Raw genomic sequence first — 21,506 nt, 5'->3', positions numbered from 1 at the left:
TTGAAATTAATTGTAAGCTTATTAAGAATTATATATATATATATATATATATATACTAGTAATTATTGGACTGTAATTTAATTGTTTGGTAATAGTTCCTTTTCAGTAAATGGCACTGTGGGAATTAAAGAGATATACTAGTAATGAAAAGGACGTATCGACCAAACTTATACTTTGGAATATTCATGATAAAGAAAAGGTACATAAAAATGAATTAATTTATACAATTAAATCAGTAATAAAATTAGGTAGTTAATTATACATGGAAACAATTTATTTAAAATATATATTATTTTCCATTAACATATATATTTTGAATTATTGATAGATAGATAGAGTTCGCAACGACAAGAGTCACATTTACACACATTCACACTTTGTTTATTATAACAACTAGTTATATGATTTATTTCTTTAGTTAAAAAAATAAATGTCTAAAATTGAATATTTTAAATAGAAGAAATGCTAACAAAATCACTTACTAATCCTTACAATAAAAACTCCTCATCTATAAACTCAATATGTTCAAACAATTTCTTCAAATTAAGATTGAGAAAGATTCTTAATTAATAGAAAAGGACACTCAACCAAAAAAATTCAAAGCAAATGAGGCAGAACTACTTGAAACATCATGATTTGAGCTCAAAGGGTGCAAAGTTAATTAATCATCCAACTTAATTTAAAAGTTGTCTTTGAACATGTTTCTTTAAACTTATTTTTTTTCTCTCTTTTTTTTCTAAAAATTCATCTACTCAATTTACACCTAATAAATAAGAAATAAATTTAAGTAGGAAAAAGAAAAGAAGTCTTTTAAATTTGTTTAAGAAATGAACTTTTTAAATAAATATAAAAGAAAAACATATACAAAGAAAACTCCATTTTTTTCTTAGATCCTCTTAATGGTTTAAATGTATAGCAACTCATACTTAACAAGCTAAGCATATTGCAATAAAAAAAAATCAATTAATTATATGACATCAATGTGGATTTATTTAATTTAAGACATCATCATCATCATCATCATCAAATAAAACAAGAAATATATTATCTTTTCTCCTTAATTACATGAAAACAATCAATTGGATGGTAGTACAATTATCTTATTAAATAAAAAGAATAAGTTAATATAAAATTGTTAATTATTTTCGTTCAAAATAGAAATAACATTTTTCTTCATCATTCCAGCAGTTAAGTTATTGACAGATATGCGTGACTACTGCTTCCAGAGGATGGACGGGGATCACGGCGACCTCGCCGATGTCGTCCGGGCGGGAGGTCGAAGCACCGGCCTTCTGTCGAACCCCGACGACGTCGAACCGCTCCCCGGCGACCACCCAGCCAGCTGGCAGCAGCAGCTCAACAGAGACTTCGGCGACCCCTTCGCCTACGTCAGCGACCCGCTGCTGAGCCCCTTCGCCGCCTACGGTGGCAGCGGAGGAGGTGAGTACGACAGAGATCAGCAGCTGCTCCTGGCGCCGCCTCCGGAGAAGGCGAGTAGTATAATTGGTGGCACGAGCCTGTTGACGCAGTTGCATCCGATCTCGCCGCCGCCGCTGTCGTCGTCGTCGCGATTGATGAGGCCGACGGCGGCGGTGGCGTCAGGAGAGATGATGATGAAGGTGACTGCAGCGGCTGCCGCCACCTGTGGCGGCGGGGTGCAGATCTCGCCCCATGGCGCTTCTCCGGGGATCAAACGGAGGTAATTAATGAGATCGGAAATTTAATTTGTCATCTCACATCAACAAGATTCCATCAAATGAAGGCTCTTGTCTGATCTGACAAAAGATTGACCGGGAACAAAATTCCTCGGAAAAGATTATTCATGAAAAATTGGAAAGCCTTTTATTCTTCTTCCTCTCTTTTCAGTTAATTTCCTCACATAAACTCACTCTATTTCAATCTTAATCTTTAAGATGAGCATCAATTATAAAATTCGCACGTATAATTAACATTGTAGGAAAAGCCAGGTGAAGAAGGTGGTGTGCATACCGGCGCCACCGGCGGCGGTGGCTACCGGGAGCAACAGACCGAGCGCCGGCGAGGTGGTTCCCTCAGATCTCTGGGCGTGGAGGAAGTACGGGCAGAAACCAATCAAGGGTTCTCCCTATCCAAGGTGATTATGCTAATTACTCTGAGCCCTAATCTAATTATCAACTGAGATGTGATTTGTTAAGTTAAATGCAATATGATAATTATTGTGCTAATTATAGATTAATTTGCATGCATGGAACGAAGCAGAGGGTACTACAGATGCAGCAGCTCAAAGGGTTGCTCCGCCCGGAAACAGGTGGAGCGCAGCCGCACCGAGCCCAACATGCTGGTCATCACCTACACCTCCGAGCACAACCACCCTTGGCCGACCCAGCGAAACGCCCTCGCCGGCTCCATCCGCTCCCACCTCTCCAAGTCGTCGTCCCAAAGGCCCCCCTCCAACTCCGGTCCGATGAATATCCCTGATGTCGTCGAACCGTGGCCAATGTCTCCCGGCCTAATTAAAGAAGAAGCCACCGAGAAGCCCCTCGACGATGATCAGTTTGACTATAAGCCGATGGTCCCTGATCCGGAACAGCCCGATGACTTCTTCTCCGACCTGGCCGAGCTCGAGTCTGACCCGATGAGCCTCATTTTCTCCAAAGGGTTTGGGGAAGACAAGCGGGAGGAGGAGGAGGAGGAGGCGGCGGTGGCGAAAGCCGCGGCCGATCCCTCGTTCAGCATGTTTGATTGGGACACCGGCAGCTCTTGATTGATCGTGAAGCTAGCCATTGGAGGAATAGGTTTATGACCAGACCTTGGAACAGCCACGAACGTATACGTAGAGTCTTGTTCGAGGTCTAGCTATAAACCTTTTTGAATTCAAAATGCTGTTAGTTTCTTTGTATTGTAGTCAAGATACAATTTAACAATTAGACGAACCCATTTCAATAGTCCAAACACGAGTATGATCTAAGTCAAGAAGAAAGTTACTTTTAAATTTCCATAGGAACATTAGTATCTCAATTGATCTAATTTTTACATCGGTCTTACAAATCTATTTCCCCTTAAAATTTTCTTTATTATTATTATTTTATCAACCTCTCATTTGATCACCACGTATCCTTCTTCGATTATTTTGTAATCCTCTTAGTTAGCTCGGTGCGTAAAGGGTCATTTTTGTCCTCGATGTCGTGTGAGTGTAGATTGCCATATGGCTGCTTTTCTAAGCCGTCCTTGGTATAAAAGAATAGATAGATTGACAAACTGAGATATTATTATGTCGTTTTCGTAGTGATAGTTTTCTTTCTGTGCGTGTATAGCTGTTTGTTTAGAATAAAGAACAGTGAATAACTTGACAATTGGGGATTTGATTAAATTAAAGAAAGGGATTGGGATTGGGATTGGGATTGGGATTGGGATTGGGAGGTGACGATTGTAAAGTGGTAGGCAGGTTTGGAATATTGCAGGACGGGACGCAAAGCAAAGCGAGCAGGTGAGTCAGAAAGAGAAACAAGGACCAGTTGGATGAGTGCATGTTCTCAGATACTGCTTGAATAAAGCTACAAATCAAACAGCGTTATTAGACTTTTTCTTTCTACTTTATTTTCATTTTAAGTCATGCATAATGAACAAATCTAATCCTCCGAGTAGAGATCAGTCTTGCAATCCATTAGATATTGAAGCTGACTTTTAATAATATGTTCATTGGCCCGGAACATAATGATTTTGACCCAGAAAGTTATGAGACACCAATAACTCCCTCCAATCTTCTCTCCATTATAAAAGTCACTTCCAGTTTGAAAACCAAGATCTTCATGCTCAATATGACTGATCTTCTTTGATTGATGTGCCATCACGAACCCTTTGAGTGCAACATTATGTATATGGCGACCACTGTAGCCATTATTCTTCATGCTGTGGGAAATGATTTGTTGTCGTCGATCACAAGCTTTTCATGGAAGTCCACACTGCATGTTTGGCTTGACAACTCATTGTAAAATACTACATATAATATACATATATATCCATATGGTGACTCACAAATTGTAGTTAGTAATGTGGCTTAAACAAATCAAATGGTCAGAAATATTAATGGTGTTAAAGAAACAAATCTCATCAACTTGGAAGAAACATGTTGAGAATGGGTCCAGTTCAACAAGGTCAATTATTAAGGATCCAATTCCAGAGACAAGAATTCACGGAGGGAAGTTTGTGGGCATATTATCAGAGGTACAGAACTCAGAGACCAATCTTGCTTTAGATTCCTCGATGTCCAATCTGAGTATGTTTCTTACAGAACAAGTTTGCTTTTAAGTAATTTAAAATTCACGTCTACACAAATTGACACTCAAAAAGAATTCCAATTCCCCCAGTGACAAACACAATGTCATTTGGTTGTGGCCAGACATTATTATTCGTCCAGACGACCAAATATCAGTAAGAAAAAGGGTAATCTGCAATTACATTTATCAATTTTCAAAGGACAAGGATTTGCCATCATTTCAGAAAAATCAAATAGCTGCAAATTGACAAAATAAATGAAGAAGCTTGCACGAATATCAGCAAGTTGATAATGCAATTAATCAAATGGCTAATGGAAACTTGTTTCTATTACCAGAAGGCAGAAGAGCAAGAGCAAATGAGTTGTATGTTCCCTCGGATTGAAGAAAAGGCCAACGGAACATACCACTTTATCACAGCAATTAAGGTTTAAAGTCATGGATATTAAGCTGCTAAACATCAACCTTGAGCGCACAAGTATGCTGGAAAAGTTTGTGATTCAAATTGAGAGACAATCTAACTTAGAAAACACAATAAATGCTTCTGCACGCTAGCCACAAAAGTTCAGCTTCTTTAGAACTTTTGCATAAGCTAAATGCACAATCTCAGGCTGCCTCAACCTCCGTTTCGCCGACTTTGACTGCATAAACCACCATAATTTCAGTTAACCACAACACAAATGGTTCGGTGTAGACAAGTTATCAACCATTGAAAGAAACAGATAGTCTCAATTGAGATCCTAAATCTTCCAAAAAGAAATCACATTTCAGTCACTACAATTGCAGAAAAGTAGAAACTGTCATAAAGTGATTATTCTACGTGATTATCTTCAATTTGTTGCAGAAGCATCTTTCAAGTTCATATCACTCGAGTTACCTTGAGAAGCTGGTTCCTAATACAGGTTTCATCAGATAATACAGGTTTGTGTTATTTCAAACTAAATATTGTGAACCTAACATACTATATTACATTATACTTTTTGATCCGTGAAATGATCCGAAATCAAAACAGCTTGAACTTTTAGGTTGGATAAAATTAGATTGAGTTAAATCAAATATTAGAAAATGTTTTTTGTCCACTCCTTAATGACATCCCTAATCACATCTTCAGTACAATGGGCAAAGAGAGCTGCTACACCTTACCAACTTTTTGTGGCCATAAGAGTATGAGGCTATTAGCTCCAACCCTCTAAGTGTCAATTTTTCACTTGATATGACCAAGCTACTAAGCTGTGAAATTCGAACAAGTTTTTTTTGTAGTCAAAATGTTTTTGAAGCCACCAAGAAATTTACAACTTAGGGGAGCAAGAAGGCCAGGACAAGCCAAGAATCTTGTTGTTACTGAGACAAATCTACAATTGGTGTAAACAGCTTTCCCCATCCCAATGAGAAATCCTCTCAACACACTAGTATGTTTTGGATATGAAAGACCAAGGGAAAAAATTTAAATAGACTCTATTATCTCGAGGGAGCCACCCTTCTTGCTTTAGTGAAGAATTGAAAGTCAACCTTACATCCACCGGAAAATTTTCAAATTGATTGAGCTATGGATGCTTTTCCAATTTGGTGATGTACCATGAAAATAGGCTTTGCAAAAATCCAACAAGAATTTCACCTTACAGATTTTGTCATACATCTAGCTTCATTGTTCCTATTTATCAATAACAGATACTACTCCCCTCAAGGAGAAAAGTCTTGTTAGCTTGTTAAGAGGCCACACACCTCCACATCTTTGACATCTGCTTCAACTCAGTAGCCTATTGATCCTAACACATTCTTCCCTACGCACTCCTGCAGATTCTATCATTGAATTGCAACTCACTTCACTTAGTACAAACAATTGCTTCATAAAGAGAGGTAAAAATCTAGCTGCAACAGTTGCCCCAACAACCCTTAGAAAGGCACATTTTGAGGCCCTCCAATAAGAGAAATCTGTTTTGTTCCATTTCCTTGAGACTGCCTACACCAACTTCCTACGATTTCTAGCTCTATAAATCCCCTAGACAATGCTAATTTGATACGGTCAAATAACTAATGATAATGAAACCCACAGATTATTGTTTGATTCTGAGCAGACAAAAAAACTTATTATAGATATACAATGCATTTCAGAAAATATTCAAATCAACAAATCCAATTTGACCAAAATGTTTATAATTAAAAGGCATAAGCCTTTACAAGTTTCTTAATGAATTGTTGAGCTTTTTGGTTACAATATGTCGAGTATCTGTTTTTCAAGAAATCTACAACATTAGTAGCAATTCAATCAAGTCAGTGGATGAGGTCTCTAAATAAGAAATCAAACCAAAAGTTGAGGTGAATTTAAAATGGTGCGGCAACTCTGAAATCAATAAAACTTCCTTCCACTTCGCCCATTAGTATTAATTTCCACCATTCTCATTTAATTAATTTAGTTTTTCTTCACAATTTTCCAACACAAATACCTAAAACCTATCATTCCATTATGATTATCAATATAGCAGATAGAACATGATACCTTCAAGTGTGCATTGTGTCGCTTTCCAGCTCTCCATCTTCTTATTTGCCCATCGTTCATTGTCCTAAATCTGAACTTAAAGGACCTGACCAAACAAAATCACGTAAAAGAGTGTCAAAGAAAACATTACCAGTCAGTCCAAAAAGAAGTATAAAGAAACTTACGAGTAAGACTTGAGCTTATATTTCTTGACCTTAGACTTAACCGGCGTAAGCGGTGCCCTCGATCTCTCCTTTGCCGCATACAAGCGTGCTTGACTCACCTGAGAAACCATCGTATTAGACGCGGACGGAAAAAAAAATACAAAAAAATCAAATATTTAACAGACGAATTGGAAGAAGAAGAAAACACGATCATCGGCAATTAAAAAAAATCGATTCAACAAAGCTAAAGATGACAAAATTCAATAAGGAAATAAATCGAACTAAAGGCTACAGAGTTGATGTAAAACCGCACCGGAAGGAGAGGAGAGGAAGGGCAAAACCCTAAACCTGGCGGCTGGTTGCGACGACTACGAGCAGCAAAAATGAAACTAGAAGAGACGGGCTTAGGTAAGGAGGGATTCACGGAAAGCGCCATCGAGGCGAGGCATCGCGAAGGTAAATCGAGGCGGGAGGGACGACAAGAGGAGATCAAATCTCGACCTAGCTTGGCGAGCCATCGCGCCTGCATTGTTCTTCTCTTTGCTCCGCGCAAAGGCGAGATCAAAAGTGTGGAAATTGAAGATTTGAAGGGATTTGACAAATGATTAGGGTTCTTAATTCGGGTCCGGTTCAGTGAAGTTGTGGTAGGGCTGGGTCGGTACGGTACATCGAATTTTACATACGATATTGTATACCGTACTGAAAATTTCGGCATAAAAAAATCTATACCGTTACCATACCGAAAATTCGGTATATCGATCATACCGAAATTCCGGTATACCGAATTTTCAGTATAGTATAAAATGCATACCGATCAAAATGTTCGGTATACCGATCATACCGAAATTCCGACCAACCGACCGATCATACTGATCATACCGATCGTATAAAAATGTTCGGTATACCGATCATACCGAAATACTGTACCCAATATCAATTTTAAAAATAATAAATAATTTATAAGAGGATATATAATAGGTGTTTCGGTATATACCGAAATACCGAAAAATAATAATTTCATACCGATACCGATATCGAAAAATTCGGTACGGTATTATACCGTACCGAAATTTTCAGTATACCGAAATTTTCGATATGGACGGTAAATATCGGTATGGTATGTGCGGTATACTAAAAATTCGGTATTTTTTCCCACCCCTAAGTTGGGGTGCTCGAGTTCAACTCAAGTTTTAGCCAAACTCAATTAAATACACGTTTTCTTCGTAATTTACTAAAACCATCGATCCAATAAAGAAAAAGTTTGCGTATATATATACACTTACAATTTACCTTTATAAAGTCAATTTATTTATAAAATAATTTTATCTTTAAATATTAAGAAACTAAATCAAATAATATTTAAAGTATATATTTAAAGTATATTTTAATACTAAGAGAAATTAAATGCATAATAATAATAATCAAAATGATACTCTTTTTGAGCAAAAATTGGAATCCACCACTCTAGCGGTTCCACACTATCGGCTATATAACTATCTAAAAGGAGGTAAATTGAAAAATTGTAATTGGTCACAACGGATGAGGACATTACCTTGGTTTCGTCGAAATTTAACCTTTGTCCACTTCAATAATTTTACTCCGTAATAACCAACTCAACTATGGTTGAGGGCAAAATTGAATCATCTAATATGCTTTAGTGACTTTAATTTTTTTTTTTGTAGAAATGGTTGGTTGACTATAATTTAGTTGTGAAATTTAAATAAAATTGATCGAGTATAATTATTTTATATATATAATAAATTGATGATGTTCTCCTAATTTATTTATCAGATAAATTTAAAATATAATTTACCTATATTTAAAAATTAATTTTTTAAATATTTATTTTTATTTAAATTTAATTAATTATTCTTTTAAATATTTTATTATTTTATCACATGAGAACTTGATTGAGCATAAGCGGCCCTCTCCCCCAAAGCTTGGTTGAGCTGGTAATTCAAAGCAGATTTACTACAATGGAAAATGATAAATCTTAACAAAACAAAGGTAATGTCCTTCTTCATTCATAATGATAAACTGTAATTTTTTGATTTATCTATTTATAAATGATCATAGGATAATCATCGTTGGAGTGGCAGATTTTATTTTTTACTTTAATTAATTGAGCATAAGCATAATTTTAACCTTAAGGGGGTGTTTGGTTGGGGGTTATCATTGATAACCTTGGTTATCTGTCCAAGGTTATCGTTGATAACCTTGTTTGGTTCAGGTTATGATTGATTCCCAAGTAATACAACATCACCGCCACATCAGCAAATGGGTTATAACCCGGTAATGTGATTACCTTGGCAGCCTAAGGTTTTCTATGATTCCTGAGGTTAACGAATTTTTTTCCATAATTACCCTCCGATTTTAAAACTAAGTCAATTAAAAAGTATTATGAAATTTAATTAAAATCAAATTATTTTGCTCCTATTCTCATTTGAATTGTTCTATGGTGGACTCTTCTATTTGATAAATGACAACATTATAGTTGGATATCTATCTTGTTAATATTAGTTATTAGGACAACAAAAGCAGATTGCTAATAGAATCTCTTTGGAAATGAATTGGAGGAATATGTTCCACTTGAATTCTTGGAACAAAGTGATGACGCTAATAATGGCTTTTCCTTATGCTCTTCACTGTCAACAAGGATAAACCTCTGATTAATGTTTTAGGTGAATATGAGTTTTTCTGTTTATTGTCTTGTATTTACAAAGTTATTGTTAGTACCCAAAGTTCTTGTATCTCCATAGGATAAACCATCAATATACACCCCCACCTACTTAACCAACATATACCATTGATTTGGTGAAACTAAAGATGTATATTTGATTGATTGGACAGAATTCAGAAGATAAAAGATTTAGATGATCCAGTAGCTTTACTTATGCGGGCTTTATATATAAAAGATGTAACATATGTTTTTTTTAAAAAAAAAATTATTTCTGCTAACCAAATGAGCGGGAATAACCAATAACTTTGACTTCAAAACTATAATTCTCTCTACAGAATTATACTAATCAAGCTTAAAAGTGATTGACTGGCAACTTTGGATCAAACTCAGCAACTTCAAATATTTTGTTTGTAGAATTTGGGGGGAAAATGTTCTATTGCATATAGGGGTGAGCGAAAATTCGGTTAAACCGAATAAACCGATTGAACTGACCGAATTAAAAAAATTCGGTTCGGTTGTTTCGGAATTTCGGTTATTTTTTCTAAAAAAATCGGTTAATTTAGTTAATTTGGTTTGGGTTCGATTTAAAATTTCTTATTCGATTAAACTGAATAAACCGAATTAATTAAAATTAGAATAATAATTTATAAATTTTAAGGAAATAAATTTATAAATCTCTAATTAATTAGTAAAATTTTCATAATATTTTAAAAAATTCGGTTAATTCGGTCAAAAACTGAATTAACCGATAAAATATTGGTTCGATTTGTTCGGTTTTTATTGAAAAATTCGATCGGTTCGGTTGGTTTAAAAAAAATTAATTTATTCAGTTTTTGGTTAATTTGATTAATTCGATTCGGTTTTAACCGAATACTCACCCCTAATTGCATATGTTATAGAGGTATAAATGTGTGTATACATAGGACTCATTCTAGATAACCTAGACCAAGAGTGTCAATGTGAAAATAATCCTGTGACAAATGACAACCCTATTACCTCTGATAACTTAACTCTATTCAATATCCATTTCTTTCCATTCATTTGATTCTTCCTTGGAATTAAGGAAATATTAAAATCATTCCAATTTGCATCATGTGCTCAGGTTCTTAGATAAAGCAGCTACAATTTCTGCTCTAGATTTAAAAGATGGTTCTCCTCAGAGCTCATGGAGTTTGTGCACTGTCACTCAAGTAGAAGAATTGAAGATGTTCCTGCGGCTCATACCAATATGGGCTAACAGCATTGTCTACGCAGCTGTATTTGCTCAAATGTTCACCACTTTCATTCAGCAAGGTAGCACAATGAACCCCAAAATCGGGTCATTCTCGATCCCTCCTGCATCCCTGTGCTCCTTCGAGATCATAAGTGTCATGGGTTGGGTTTTCGTCTACAACAATTTCATTGCTCCAGCTTCCAAAAAGTACTTAGGAAACGGAACCGGACTTTCCCAGCTGCAGCGCATGGGAATTGGCCGTTTCCTACTGGTCCTAGCTATGTTAACAGCTGCTTGCAACGAGAGCAGGAGATTAGCTAGTGCCAAAGCTGGTGTATCTTTGAGCATCCTATGGCAACTCCCACAGTTCTTTGTCCTAGCCAGCTCGGAAGTCTTCAATAACATCACACAACTTGAGTTCTTCTTCGCACAGGCACCTGACAGGATGAAGAGCATCTGCACAGCAATGGTTCTGTTCTCAATGTCTCTGGGCAATTACTTGAATTCCTTCATCATCACAGTCATCGCCAAGGTAACTTCGGGCGAGGAAGAGCCGGGCTGGATCCCAGACGATCTAAACAAAGGCCATCTGGACTACTATTTCTTGGCACTGGCAGGCATATCGGTAGTGAACTTTTTTGTGTATCAATCTTTGGCAGGAAGCTATACCTTGAAGAAAGTCATTTCAGAGAGTTAAAAGAGTGGTTGTAACGATGTTGTGTGGAAACAAATATGCTTGTTTCAGATGTTTTTTCAAACAAGTTTTTCATTGTAAAACTTTGCCGAGCGATTTAAAGGGAAGGTCATCAAGATGCATTTTTCTGTAAATTTATAGCAAAAGACAAATTTTATATAAACTCGATTGGCCGAAAGAGCTGAGTTAGATGCGAAGGGAGACGATGGCGGCAATCCCTTGCCTCCCCTCCGCTGCGCTGCTCCCTCCGACCTCCATCCGGCCTCCCAAGTCCCTCCCCTGCCGCCACCGCCTCCTCCGGTTCCCGTTATTTTCTTCAGCTTCTTCGAGTGGGATCGCAGTGGCCTGTTCGCGGCCCGAACCGTCTCTAGAGGACGTGTACAATGTGCGGGTAGAGCGATCGTTGTCTCCGGAGAGGATGGCGGAGCTAGGCGTCGACAGATGGGCGGTGTGGAAGGCCGGCGGGCGGTCCCGCCTCCCCTGGGAATGGAACGTGGACCAACAGGTGTACGTCGTCAGCGGCGAGGTCCGGGTGGTTCCCGAGGGCGCCAAGACCGGCGAACGATACATGAAATTTGTTGCCGGCGACCTTGTTCGTTACCCCAAGTGGTTTGGGGCCGATCTTTGCTTCGACGGCCCCTACGAGGAGCGTTACCGCTTCCTCGCCCACGGCGACGAGTGAACCAAACCCTAATTTTTTTAAGGTAACAATTAGTCACAATTCCCTTCCTCACTAGGTTCTCTTTCAGAAATTCTACTTTTTTGTGCTGTCGGATCGATTATTTACTAGACGATCTATTGAAAGTTCGATCTTTGTTTGGACAGAATCGAAAAATGCATATAGTCAACTATACATGTAAGTGAAGGTGTTCATCTTATGCTGCTTACATATTTGAGTACAGTCAACTATACATGTAAGTGAAGCTTGAAGAGTCCGAATTCCGAAGCATAACTGAGTTGTTTACGATAGAGCATACTTATAGAAGAGGATAAGGGTTCGAATTTTGACAAAGTTAAGCAATATCCTTTGTCATGATCGGCTGTAATTTTTCTATTTACTTCCTCACATATCGTCGTGGGACTGATCGTGTGAGATTGTTGTGATGGCGGATTTTTTTTTTATATATAGAAGAAAAGAAGTGCTTGAAGAGCAGAGCATGAGTTACATTTTTAAGGCCCTGTGACACACTTCTGATGGGTCGATTTTTAATTATGATATATTATGGATTAATTTTTTTAATGAATAAAAAAACAAATTACATTTTTAAGGTGAGAAGGTCTTCCTCATCCAAAGCTCTTTAATTCGAAATGCATTTCTTAAAAAGAAGAAAATACTATTAAAATGGAGTATTATTATGAGATAGATTTATTATAGATGACCGTGAAATTGACTGTGTGTGAGACTGTTGAACGATAGATTTCATCGATTTCATCTTTTTACTGTAGAATATAATGTGACACACTTATTAATCAACAAAAGCAAATATATTAGTTAATTAATTTTCTCATTATATGATGATTAAAGCCTATTTAAAAGATTTTGGAAATGGAGAACTTGAAGGACCTTTTTGAAATATAATGATTCTTCTACCAGCTTTAACTAAGGGTAAGTATTCGGTTAAAATTGAACTGAATTAATCAAAAATCAAATAAATTGATTTTCAAATCAACCGAATCGAATCAAATTTTTCAATAAAAATTAAATAAATCAAATTTTATCGGTTAATTCGGTTTTCGACCGGATTAACCAAATTAATCAATTTTTTTAAAATATTATGAAAATTTACTAATAAATTAGGGGTTTAAAAATTTATTTACTTAAAATTTATAAATTATTTTTTTTAATTTGATTAATTTAATTAATTCGGTTTATTTGATTTAATTGAATAAGAAATTTTAAAATCAAAATCAAACATTTAAAAAAAATAATTAAAATTTCAAAATAACTGAACCGAATTTTTAATATGGTTCGATTTGATCGGTTTATTCGTAAGGTAGGCAAAACAGTCGCAACTTTTCAAATTTATGGCTCTTCTCTTCTCAGGCCTATATATAATCCCTTCCCTTCACCGATGCTTCTCCAAGGCCAGGCCGGTCAAAACCCTAGTCGAGAAGCAATTGCGTCAAAGGAGAAGAGGAGGAATCCATGGATTTCCATAGCATGCCCAGGCGACACAGTAGATCTCTTCTATCACCTATATATATCACTAAAAAAAACATTGATTAACGATCGATTTTTCGGTCGCTAATCGATCGCTAAATCCGATTAGCGACCGATTCAAAAAATCGCTACAAATTTCGTCGTAATTGGATTTAGCAACCGAATTTAAAATCGGTCGTTAATTAGCGATCGAATTCGAATTCGATCGCTAAAATTAGCGACCGATTTCAAATTCGATCGCTAAAATTAGCGACCGATTTAGATTTCGATCACTAATTAGCGACCGATTTAGATTTCGGTCGCTAATTTTATAAACCATAATAGGATTTTATTGTTAAAATTAGCGATCGAATCCGAATTCGGTCGCTAAAATTAGCGACAAAAATCTAAATTGGTCGCTAAAATTAGCGACGGAAATCTAAATTGGTCGCTAAAATTAGCGACGGAATATAAATTCGATCGCTAATTTCGTCATTAATATTTTAAAAAATTTATCAAGATCTCATTGTTAACATACAATCATTATTAAAATTTTTACTCGTACAATCTATATTTACAATCCACATTTAAAATCCATATCACAAATTTATCTAAATGATAAAAAAATTATTTTTTATTAAAAGATAAACTTGTTCGTACCGGAAAAATTTTTACAATAAAATATCAAATAGAAAATAACATCCTCATAATTAAGATAATAAAAGCATTGTCATCTAGTGTTTTTTCCCAGCTAACATTAACTCTGATCACTCATTCCTTCAAGTGGAGCTTCTTCCATGCGATGAGCCGACGCAAAAACTTGTTAACCTATAATTTTTCCCTTGAAGGATTCTTCCATGCAGGTTAACTTTGAATTATTTCGGTCGTTAATTGTTTCAAGTGTTTTTTTCCCCAGTTCGAACACTAATTCGGTCGCTAAATTAGCGATCGAATTGGAATTCGATCGTTAATTAGCGACCGAATTGGAATTCGGTCGCTAATTAATGACTGAATTCCAATTGAATTCGGTCGCTAATTTAGCGATCGAATTGGAATTCGATCGCTAATTTAGCGATCGAATTCCAATTCGATCACTAATTTAACGACTGAATTCCAATTCGGTCACTAAATATTAACGGCTGAATAAAAAATCCATCGCTAAATTTGTCCATCGTTGTAAAATTCTATAATTACCGATCGAAGTTAAAATTCAATCGCTAATTTAGCGATCGATTAATCGGTCGCAAATTAGCCACCGAACTTATATCCGTCGCTATTTAGCGACCGATTTAGAGACCGATTAAATTTCGGTCGTTATTTGGCGACCGAAGTTAAAATTCGATCGTTAAATTAGCGACCAAATTTTAATCGGTCACTTGAGACCTAAAACGCACGTAGATTTCCACGATTTGCAATGGAAACATAAAGAAAAAAGAATTAATGGTTCTTGTTTACCTTCATGATGTCGGACTACACTTTCCAACTCCGCTCCGATCTTGACAGCAGATTCCTCCATCTTAGTCCTAAGTTTTAGGTGTTGAAATCAAAGATAATTTTACTGGAAACGAAAGCGACCGATTTATATTTCGGTCGCTAATTTTATAAACCATAATAGCATTTTATTGTTAAAATTAACGATCGAATCCGAATTCGATCGCTAAAATTAGCATCGGTCGCTAATTTAGCGATCGAATTCCAATTCGATCACTAATTTAGCGACTGAATTCTAATTCGATCACTAAATATTAACGACTGAATAAAAAATCCATCGCTAAATTTGTCCATCGTCGTAAAATTCTATAATTACCGACCGAAGTTAAAATTCAGTCACTAATTTAGCGATCGATTAATCGGTCGCAAATTAGCCACCGAACTTATATCCGTCGCTATTTAGCGACCGATTTAGAGACCGATTAAATTTCGGTCGTTATTTAGCGACCGAAGTTAAAATTCGATCGTTAAATTAGCGACCGAATTTTAATCGGTCACTTGAGACCTAAAACGCACGTAGATTTCCACGATTTGCAATGGAAACATAAAGAAAAAAGATTTGCAACGTTTTTGTCTTTTATCTTTTTATTTTGCTAAGAAACCGTGATTCTTTCAGCACTCAATTTCTGTTATTGAGAAATGATGTTGGTGTAGATGTTCTTCGTCTTGGTTACTTGATTCAAAACAATATCAACTTCCGACAATGTATAGATGATAAAGCATGTTTTTCCAGCACATCATCAAATGCATTGAATGCCAATAAACACAAGTCAAACATATCGTTTTCAGTTGTTTGTCTGTCCTATTTTTCGTTTATTGTTTCTGCTACTGAAGTCAGTTCTATAGATACTGCGCCTGGATTCTTTCTCTGTTCTCCTCCCACCACAGCTTCGCATTAAGCTCCCCAAATCTTTCTCGACTGCACAAACAACGTGTTAGAATTGGCAGTTATGGTTATCTTCTGTTTTGTAGATCGATTTCATTACCTGAATCGAACCCGCCGGAGGTCTCGAGTGCCGTCGGCGAGCTCGCGGATGGTAATGAACACGCCTGGTTCGTCTTCCTCCACCCACTTTGTTATCTCCATATCACTGGCGTTGCTGATGGAAATGGAGGCTTCGTCCCTGGACGAGGTGGTGGTCCTTGACGCGTCCACCGACGAGGTCTCTGCCCTGACGCCGGAAACTCCCGCACCGTAGTGGAGGTGGTGCGGGAAGAATTGCTCGGATGGATCCGGCACGAACGGATAATAGACTCCTTTCCCGGCGCTAATTTTATAAACCATAATAGCATTTTATTGTTAAAATTAACGATCGAATCCGAATTCGATCGCTAAAATTAGCTTCGGTCGCTAATTTAGCGATCGAATTCCAATTCGATCGCTAATTTAGCGATCGAATTCCAATTCGATCACTAATTTAACGACTGAATTCCAATTCGGTCACTAAATATTAACAGCTGAATAAAAAATCCATCGCTAAATTTGTCCATCGTCGTAAAATTCTATAATTACCGTCCGAAGTTAAAATTCAGTCGCTAATTTAGCGATCGATTAATCGGTCGCAAATTAGCCACCGAACTTATATCCGTCGCTATTTAGCGACCGATTTAGAGACCGATTAAATTTCGGTCGTTATTTAGCGACCGAAGTTAAAATTCGATCGTTAAATTAGCGACCGAATTTTAATCGGTCACTTGAGACCTAAAACGCACGTAGATTTCCACGATTTGCAATGGAAACATAAAGAAAAAAGAATTAATGGTTCTTGTTTACCTTCATGATGTCGGACTACACTTTCCAACTCCGCTCCGATCTTGACAGCAGATTCCTCCATCTTAGCCCTAAGTTTTAGGTGTTGAAATCAAAGATAATTTTACTGGAAACGAAGATGAAATCAAAGATAATTTTTCGGTCGCTAATCGGTCGCTAAATCCGATTAGCGACCGATTCAAAAAATCGTTAAAATTTCGTAGTAGTTGGATTTAGCAACCGAATTTAAAATCGATTGCTAATTAGCGATCGAATTTGAATTCGATCGACCGAATTCGAATTCGATCGACCGAATTCGAATTCGATCGCTAATTTTAGCTACCGATTTAGATTTCAGTCGCTAATTAACGACCAATTTATATTTCGTTCGCTAATTTTATAAACCATAATAGCATTTTATTGTTAAAATTAGCGATCGAATCCGAATTCGGTCGCTAAAATTAGCGACGAAAATCTAAATCGGTCGCTAAAATTAGCGACGGAATATAAATTCGATCGCTAATTTCGTCATTAATATTTTAAAAAATTTATCAAGATCCCATAGTTAACATACAATCATTATTAAAATTTTTACTCGTACAATCTATATTTACAATCCACATTTAAAATCCATATCACAAATTTATCTAAATGATAAAAAAATTATTTTTTATTAAAAGATAAACTTGTTCGTACAAGAAAAATTTTTACAATAAAATATCAAATAGAAAATAACATCCTCATAATTAAGATAATAAAAGCATTGTCATCTAGTGTTTTTTCCCCAGCTAACATTAACTCTGATCACTCATTCCTTCAAGTGGAGCTTCTTCCATGCGACGAGCCGACGCAAAAACTTGTTAACCTATAATTTTTCCCTTGAAGGGTTCTTCCATGTAGGTTAACTTTGAATTATTTCGGTCGTTAATTATTTCAAGTGTTTTTTTCCCAGTTCGAACACTAATTCGGTCGCTAAATTAGCGATCGAATTGGAATTCGATCGTTAATTAGCGACCGAATTGGAATTCGATCGCTAATTAATGACCGAATTCCAATTGAATTCGGTCGCTAATTAATGACCGAATTCCAATTGAATTCGATCGCTAATTTAGCGATCGAATTCCAATTCGATCACTAATTTAGCGACTGAATTCCAATTCGGTCACTAAATATTAACGGCTGAATAAAAAATCCATCGCTAAATTTGTCCATCGTCGTAAAATTCTATAATTACCGATCGTCATAAATTTGTCCAATTCGGTCAAGATGATTTTTCTCCCATGGCGAAGGATTAATATATACAGTCATGGGAAGGATTATATATACAGTCATGGAATACGGTTATAAGTGAAGCATATCGTTTCTAGAGAGTTTTATTAAAAATTTAAAAGGTTTATAGTGATTTAATTTATTAATCATTTAAAAGGGATAAAAAAAAATATAGTTGATAAGCGCATAAACCTCGGAGAAATTTATCCCCTTATATAACATCTCGGTTGTTTTTCCTGTTTCACATCCGCCGACTCCTTCCTCCCCGCCGACTCTTCTCCTGTGATTGTTCTACTATCCCCGTTCTCACAAAACCTTCTTGGAGCTTTTCACAATCATTTTGAGAGCTTGGCCACTTAACTTCATGGTATACTATACCTAAAATTGATTGTTGAAAAATCAAATTCACGGTATAATTAAGAATGTTAGGATTTTGCTTTTGGCATCCATTTCATAAAAAAGTTATCGACTCAAAGGAAGGTGGAGAGAAGAAGGCAGGTGGGAGATCATATCCATTTTGATGGACGATTGATGGTTTCTCAACCATTTTAAATCAACGTGCTGATACGTATTACTCGAGGAATTTCACAGCCTATGGTTTTAACTGGTAATTCTGATTTTATTTTATTTTGTGTGCGTGTGCGCGTGTTGACATGAGGTTCTTCTAAAACAAATCACATGTTCTTCAACAAGAGAAAAAGGCTTTTATTCAATACAATTGAAATATCTCTGTTCATTCAATCAAATTTAAGATCTTTGAAAGATTTGACATAAGAAAATGCTTTGTGAAAGATATATAGCTAAGAGAAGAACTATTAACTCTGCAGGAAGTTGCAACTGGAAACAGTTTTAGAAGAAGATGGTGAAAAATATCTTGGTCTTTACCTCTCAAATGATGATGCAGCTTCAAGAGGCTCAGAGATCAAAGCAATCTACAAACTCTTCGTATATGATCAACTTCATGGGGAGCACATACAAAAGAAGGTGACGAGACATTTTAAGTTCCAGAATAATTGATCATAATATAGGAAGTTGCTTTTAATTACCTGGACTTGTTGGTGGAGTTATTTATCATGTAATTATCTTCATTTTTTTATGTAGGCGAAGACTATTTCCATAGCAAATCCCTTGATGGATGTTGTTTTAAGGTTGCATTGAACAAGTTCGACAGTTCAAAATTTGGTCTACGTGTCAATGATCGTTGTGTCTTTGGAGCTCAAGTCTTGCAGGCTTTTGCATCCAAATCAGACAAAGAAGTAATCCATGAATCCTTGTCCTTAAACAAAGACCTGACTCCTCGAATATATACTTGGGTATTCAAGGATGTTTCCAAATCGAACGTGGTACTGAAATCTGAAGCTTTTGCTGCAGGCGGCTACAACTGGTATTCCATTACTTGTTCTTTAATTGAATCATATATAGCTTTGAGCATATAAGATTTAAGATATAATTATTCGTTTCGTTTGATTTGATTTTCGACGTGTCTAGGCGTATCTTGCTGTATCCAAACTTAGCCACATACAAAGACGCCCTTGGTGTTTTCTTGACCATGCACAATGCTACTAGTCTTGCTTCCAAGACAAGTGTCTACTGTCTACGTGGAGTATAGCCTTTGCTTGTTGGATCTACATAATGCTAAGCACTGGAAGCTTACAGGTTTTGACATTAATTTGATTGCGCTCCCTGCCTACGCTACACCTCGATCAAGCAATTATCTGATTGTGTTTAATTTTCTTATTTATTTTGTAGACAAAGTTTTGTTCTCATCAGGGTTCGGTTGGGGATGGGGCGAGTTCTTAAGCTGGGAAGAAGTACAAGATCCTTCTAGAGGATTTCTTCGCAACGAGATATGCATCGTTGAAGCATCCGTTGTGATCCTTTGAGTAGAAACCATTGCTTGAACATGAAGTCAGGAACCAACGAGATATTTGTCTATTCGTCCTTTGTATGTCCATCTACTGTTACTTTCACCTGTCAATTCATCGCCAATAGAGTTAAATCAAACCCAGTCTTAAGTTTGACATTGACTTTGTCTGGTCAATTCGCCAACCGAATCTCCCGGCATTCCAATGAATTATCGGTCCAATATCTAATTTAATTTTAGTGGTTCTAAGGGTATCCACAATACTATTCAATATTTCATCCAAATATCTATGTTTCTTACCTCCACATCATCAATCAAATATTTTTTTTTCAAATATCCTAATTTTTACAATCAAATATACTATAATTAAATATTTATCAGTCTCATCTATTATCTCTATCTCAGCTATTATATTATTTTTTATAATAAAATAACTATAAATCCAAAAAATTTTATCAAATGATTTCAAATCTCCTCATAAATATTCTCTCTCTCGAATAGAGGATATTTCTTCAAATATCCCATCAAATACCCCTATTGGATATGTCCTAATCGACAAGATCCGGGTCGACAAGTCTTTCTTATTCCACGTAGCATTTGTCATCCTCCAATTGGTCACATTGCACCTTGGACATTATTGTCTTTTATCTTTTTATTTTGCTAAGAAACTGTGGTTCCTTCAGCACTTAAAGTCTTGGTTGAAAGAAGTGCTAAATGATGAAGCACTCAAATTCTGCTATTGAGAAATGATGTTGGTGTAGATGTTCTTCGCCTTGCTTACTTGGGCTGCTCAAAACAATATCAACTTCCAACAATTTACATGAGATGATAAAGCATGTTTTTCCAGTACATCATCAAATGCATTGAATGCCAATAAACACAAGTCAAACATATCGTTTTCAGTTATTTTTCTATCCTATTTTTCGTTTATTGCTGAAGTCAGTTTTCAGTTGTTTGATCGATTTAATCGAATTTTTATCTATCCTTACTATCACCTGTATTCTTTGCCTCGCCTTGATAGCGTAATCAAATCGGTTGATTGAAACATCAGGCTGAATCGTTGGATTAAAGCCTATTTAAAAGATTTTGGAAATGGAGAACTTGAAGAACCTTTTTGAAAAATAATGATTCTTCTACCAACTTTGACTAGGGGTGAATATTCGGTTAAAACTGAATTGAACTGAACCAAATTAATCGAAAATTGAATAAATCAATTTTTTTTCAAACCAACCGAACCGATCAAATTTTTCAATAAAAATTGAACAAACCGAACTGATATTTTATCGGTTAATTCGATTTTTGACCGAATTAATCAATTTTTTTTATAAATATTATGAAAATTTTACTAAAATTAGGGGTTTAAAAATTTATTTACTTAAAATTTATAAATTATTTTTCTAATTTGATTAATTCGGTTTAACCGAATAAAGAATTTTAAAACTGAAATCGAACCGAATTAGCCGATTTTAAAAAAAATAAATAAAATTCTGAAATAACCGAATCAAAATTTTA

At 36.0% G+C, this 21,506-nt stretch overlaps 5 protein-coding genes and 1 pseudogene across 5 annotated transcripts; 4 read left to right on the top strand and 2 right to left on the bottom strand.

Moving 5' to 3' along the window:
* Window positions 1–1,205: 1,205 nt before the first annotated feature.
* LOC141825490 (putative WRKY transcription factor 14) lies at window positions 1,206–2,743 on the top strand. The gene is made up of 3 exons (XM_074712873.1): window positions 1,206–1,699; window positions 1,958–2,113; window positions 2,239–2,743. Exons 1-3 carry the CDS (start codon window positions 1,206–1,208, stop codon window positions 2,741–2,743), a joined length of 1,155 nt encoding a protein of 384 aa, XP_074568974.1.
* Window positions 2,744–4,530: 1,787 nt separating this feature from the next.
* On the bottom strand, window positions 4,531–7,459 carry LOC141825362 (uncharacterized). Its single transcript, XM_074712746.1, has 4 exons — window positions 7,207–7,459; window positions 6,915–7,012; window positions 6,751–6,835; window positions 4,531–4,894 (listed from the first exon to the last, which is right to left on the bottom strand). The coding sequence occupies exons 1-4, from the start codon at window positions 7,420–7,422 to the stop codon at window positions 4,805–4,807; spliced, it is 489 nt and encodes a 162-aa protein (XP_074568847.1). The 5' UTR covers window positions 7,423–7,459; the 3' UTR covers window positions 4,531–4,804.
* Window positions 7,460–10,664: 3,205 nt separating this feature from the next.
* LOC141823641 (protein NRT1/ PTR FAMILY 8.3-like) lies at window positions 10,665–11,593 on the top strand (the record flags this gene model as incomplete). The annotated part of the gene is made up of 1 exon (XM_074710920.1): window positions 10,665–11,593. A coding segment is annotated over one exon (819 nt), but the record flags the coding sequence as incomplete, so codon positions are not given.
* Window positions 11,594–11,670: 77 nt separating this feature from the next.
* On the top strand, window positions 11,671–12,318 carry LOC141824930 (uncharacterized). Its single transcript, XM_074712279.1, has one exon. It carries the CDS (start codon window positions 11,671–11,673, stop codon window positions 12,160–12,162), a length of 492 nt encoding a protein of 163 aa, XP_074568380.1. The 3' UTR covers window positions 12,163–12,318.
* Window positions 12,319–15,951: 3,633 nt separating this feature from the next.
* Window positions 15,952–16,396, bottom strand: LOC141823640 (protein Brevis radix-like 2). Its single transcript, XM_074710919.1, has 2 exons — window positions 16,098–16,396; window positions 15,952–16,030 (listed from the first exon to the last, which is right to left on the bottom strand). Exons 1-2 carry the CDS (start codon window positions 16,394–16,396, stop codon window positions 15,952–15,954), a joined length of 378 nt encoding a protein of 125 aa, XP_074567020.1.
* Window positions 16,397–18,552: 2,156 nt separating this feature from the next.
* On the top strand, window positions 18,553–20,031 carry LOC141823639 (uncharacterized; annotated as a pseudogene).
* Window positions 20,032–21,506: the final 1,475 nt, after the last annotated feature.

Source organism: Curcuma longa, chromosome 3 (assembly GCF_044706935.1).
Source record: "Curcuma longa cultivar G26 ecotype Majalengka, Jawa Barat chromosome 3, ITB_CL_G26_1.1, whole genome shotgun sequence".
NCBI classification, from domain to species: domain Eukaryota; kingdom Viridiplantae; phylum Streptophyta; class Magnoliopsida; order Zingiberales; family Zingiberaceae; genus Curcuma; species Curcuma longa.
Note: the sequence above shows the minus strand (reverse complement) of the source record. Positions and strands in the feature narration are given on the sequence as shown.

Bases quoted from the DNA above. Each gene is read 5' to 3' on its own strand.
- LOC141825490 (XM_074712873.1), top strand. From the start codon at position 1,206: ATGCGTGACTACTGCTTCCAGAGGATGGACGGGGATCACGGCGACCTC. The intron at 1,700-1,957 runs GTAATTAATGAG...TTAACATTGTAG, and splicing joins TCTCCGGGGATCAAACGGAG to GAAAAGCCAGGTGAAGAAGG. The intron at 2,114-2,238 runs GTGATTATGCTA...GGAACGAAGCAG, and splicing joins AAGGGTTCTCCCTATCCAAG to AGGGTACTACAGATGCAGCA.
- LOC141825362 (XM_074712746.1), bottom strand. From the start codon at position 7,422: ATGCAGGCGCGATGGCTCGCCAAGCTAGGTCGAGATTTGATCTCCTCT. The intron at 7,013-7,206 runs GTGCGGTTTTAC...ATGGTTTCTCAG, and splicing joins CTTCCTCTCCTCTCCTTCCG to GTGAGTCAAGCACGCTTGTA. The intron at 4,895-6,750 runs GTATCATGTTCT...TGGTTTATGCAG, and splicing joins GACACAATGCACACTTGAAG to TCAAAGTCGGCGAAACGGAG.
- LOC141824930 (XM_074712279.1), top strand. From the start codon at position 11,671: ATGCGAAGGGAGACGATGGCGGCAATCCCTTGCCTCCCCTCCGCTGCG.
- LOC141823640 (XM_074710919.1), bottom strand. From the start codon at position 16,396: ATGGTTTATAAAATTAGCGCCGGGAAAGGAGTCTATTATCCGTTCGTG. The intron at 16,031-16,097 runs GTAATGAAATCG...TTGTTTGTGCAG, and splicing joins CTCCGGCGGGTTCGATTCAG to TCGAGAAAGATTTGGGGAGC.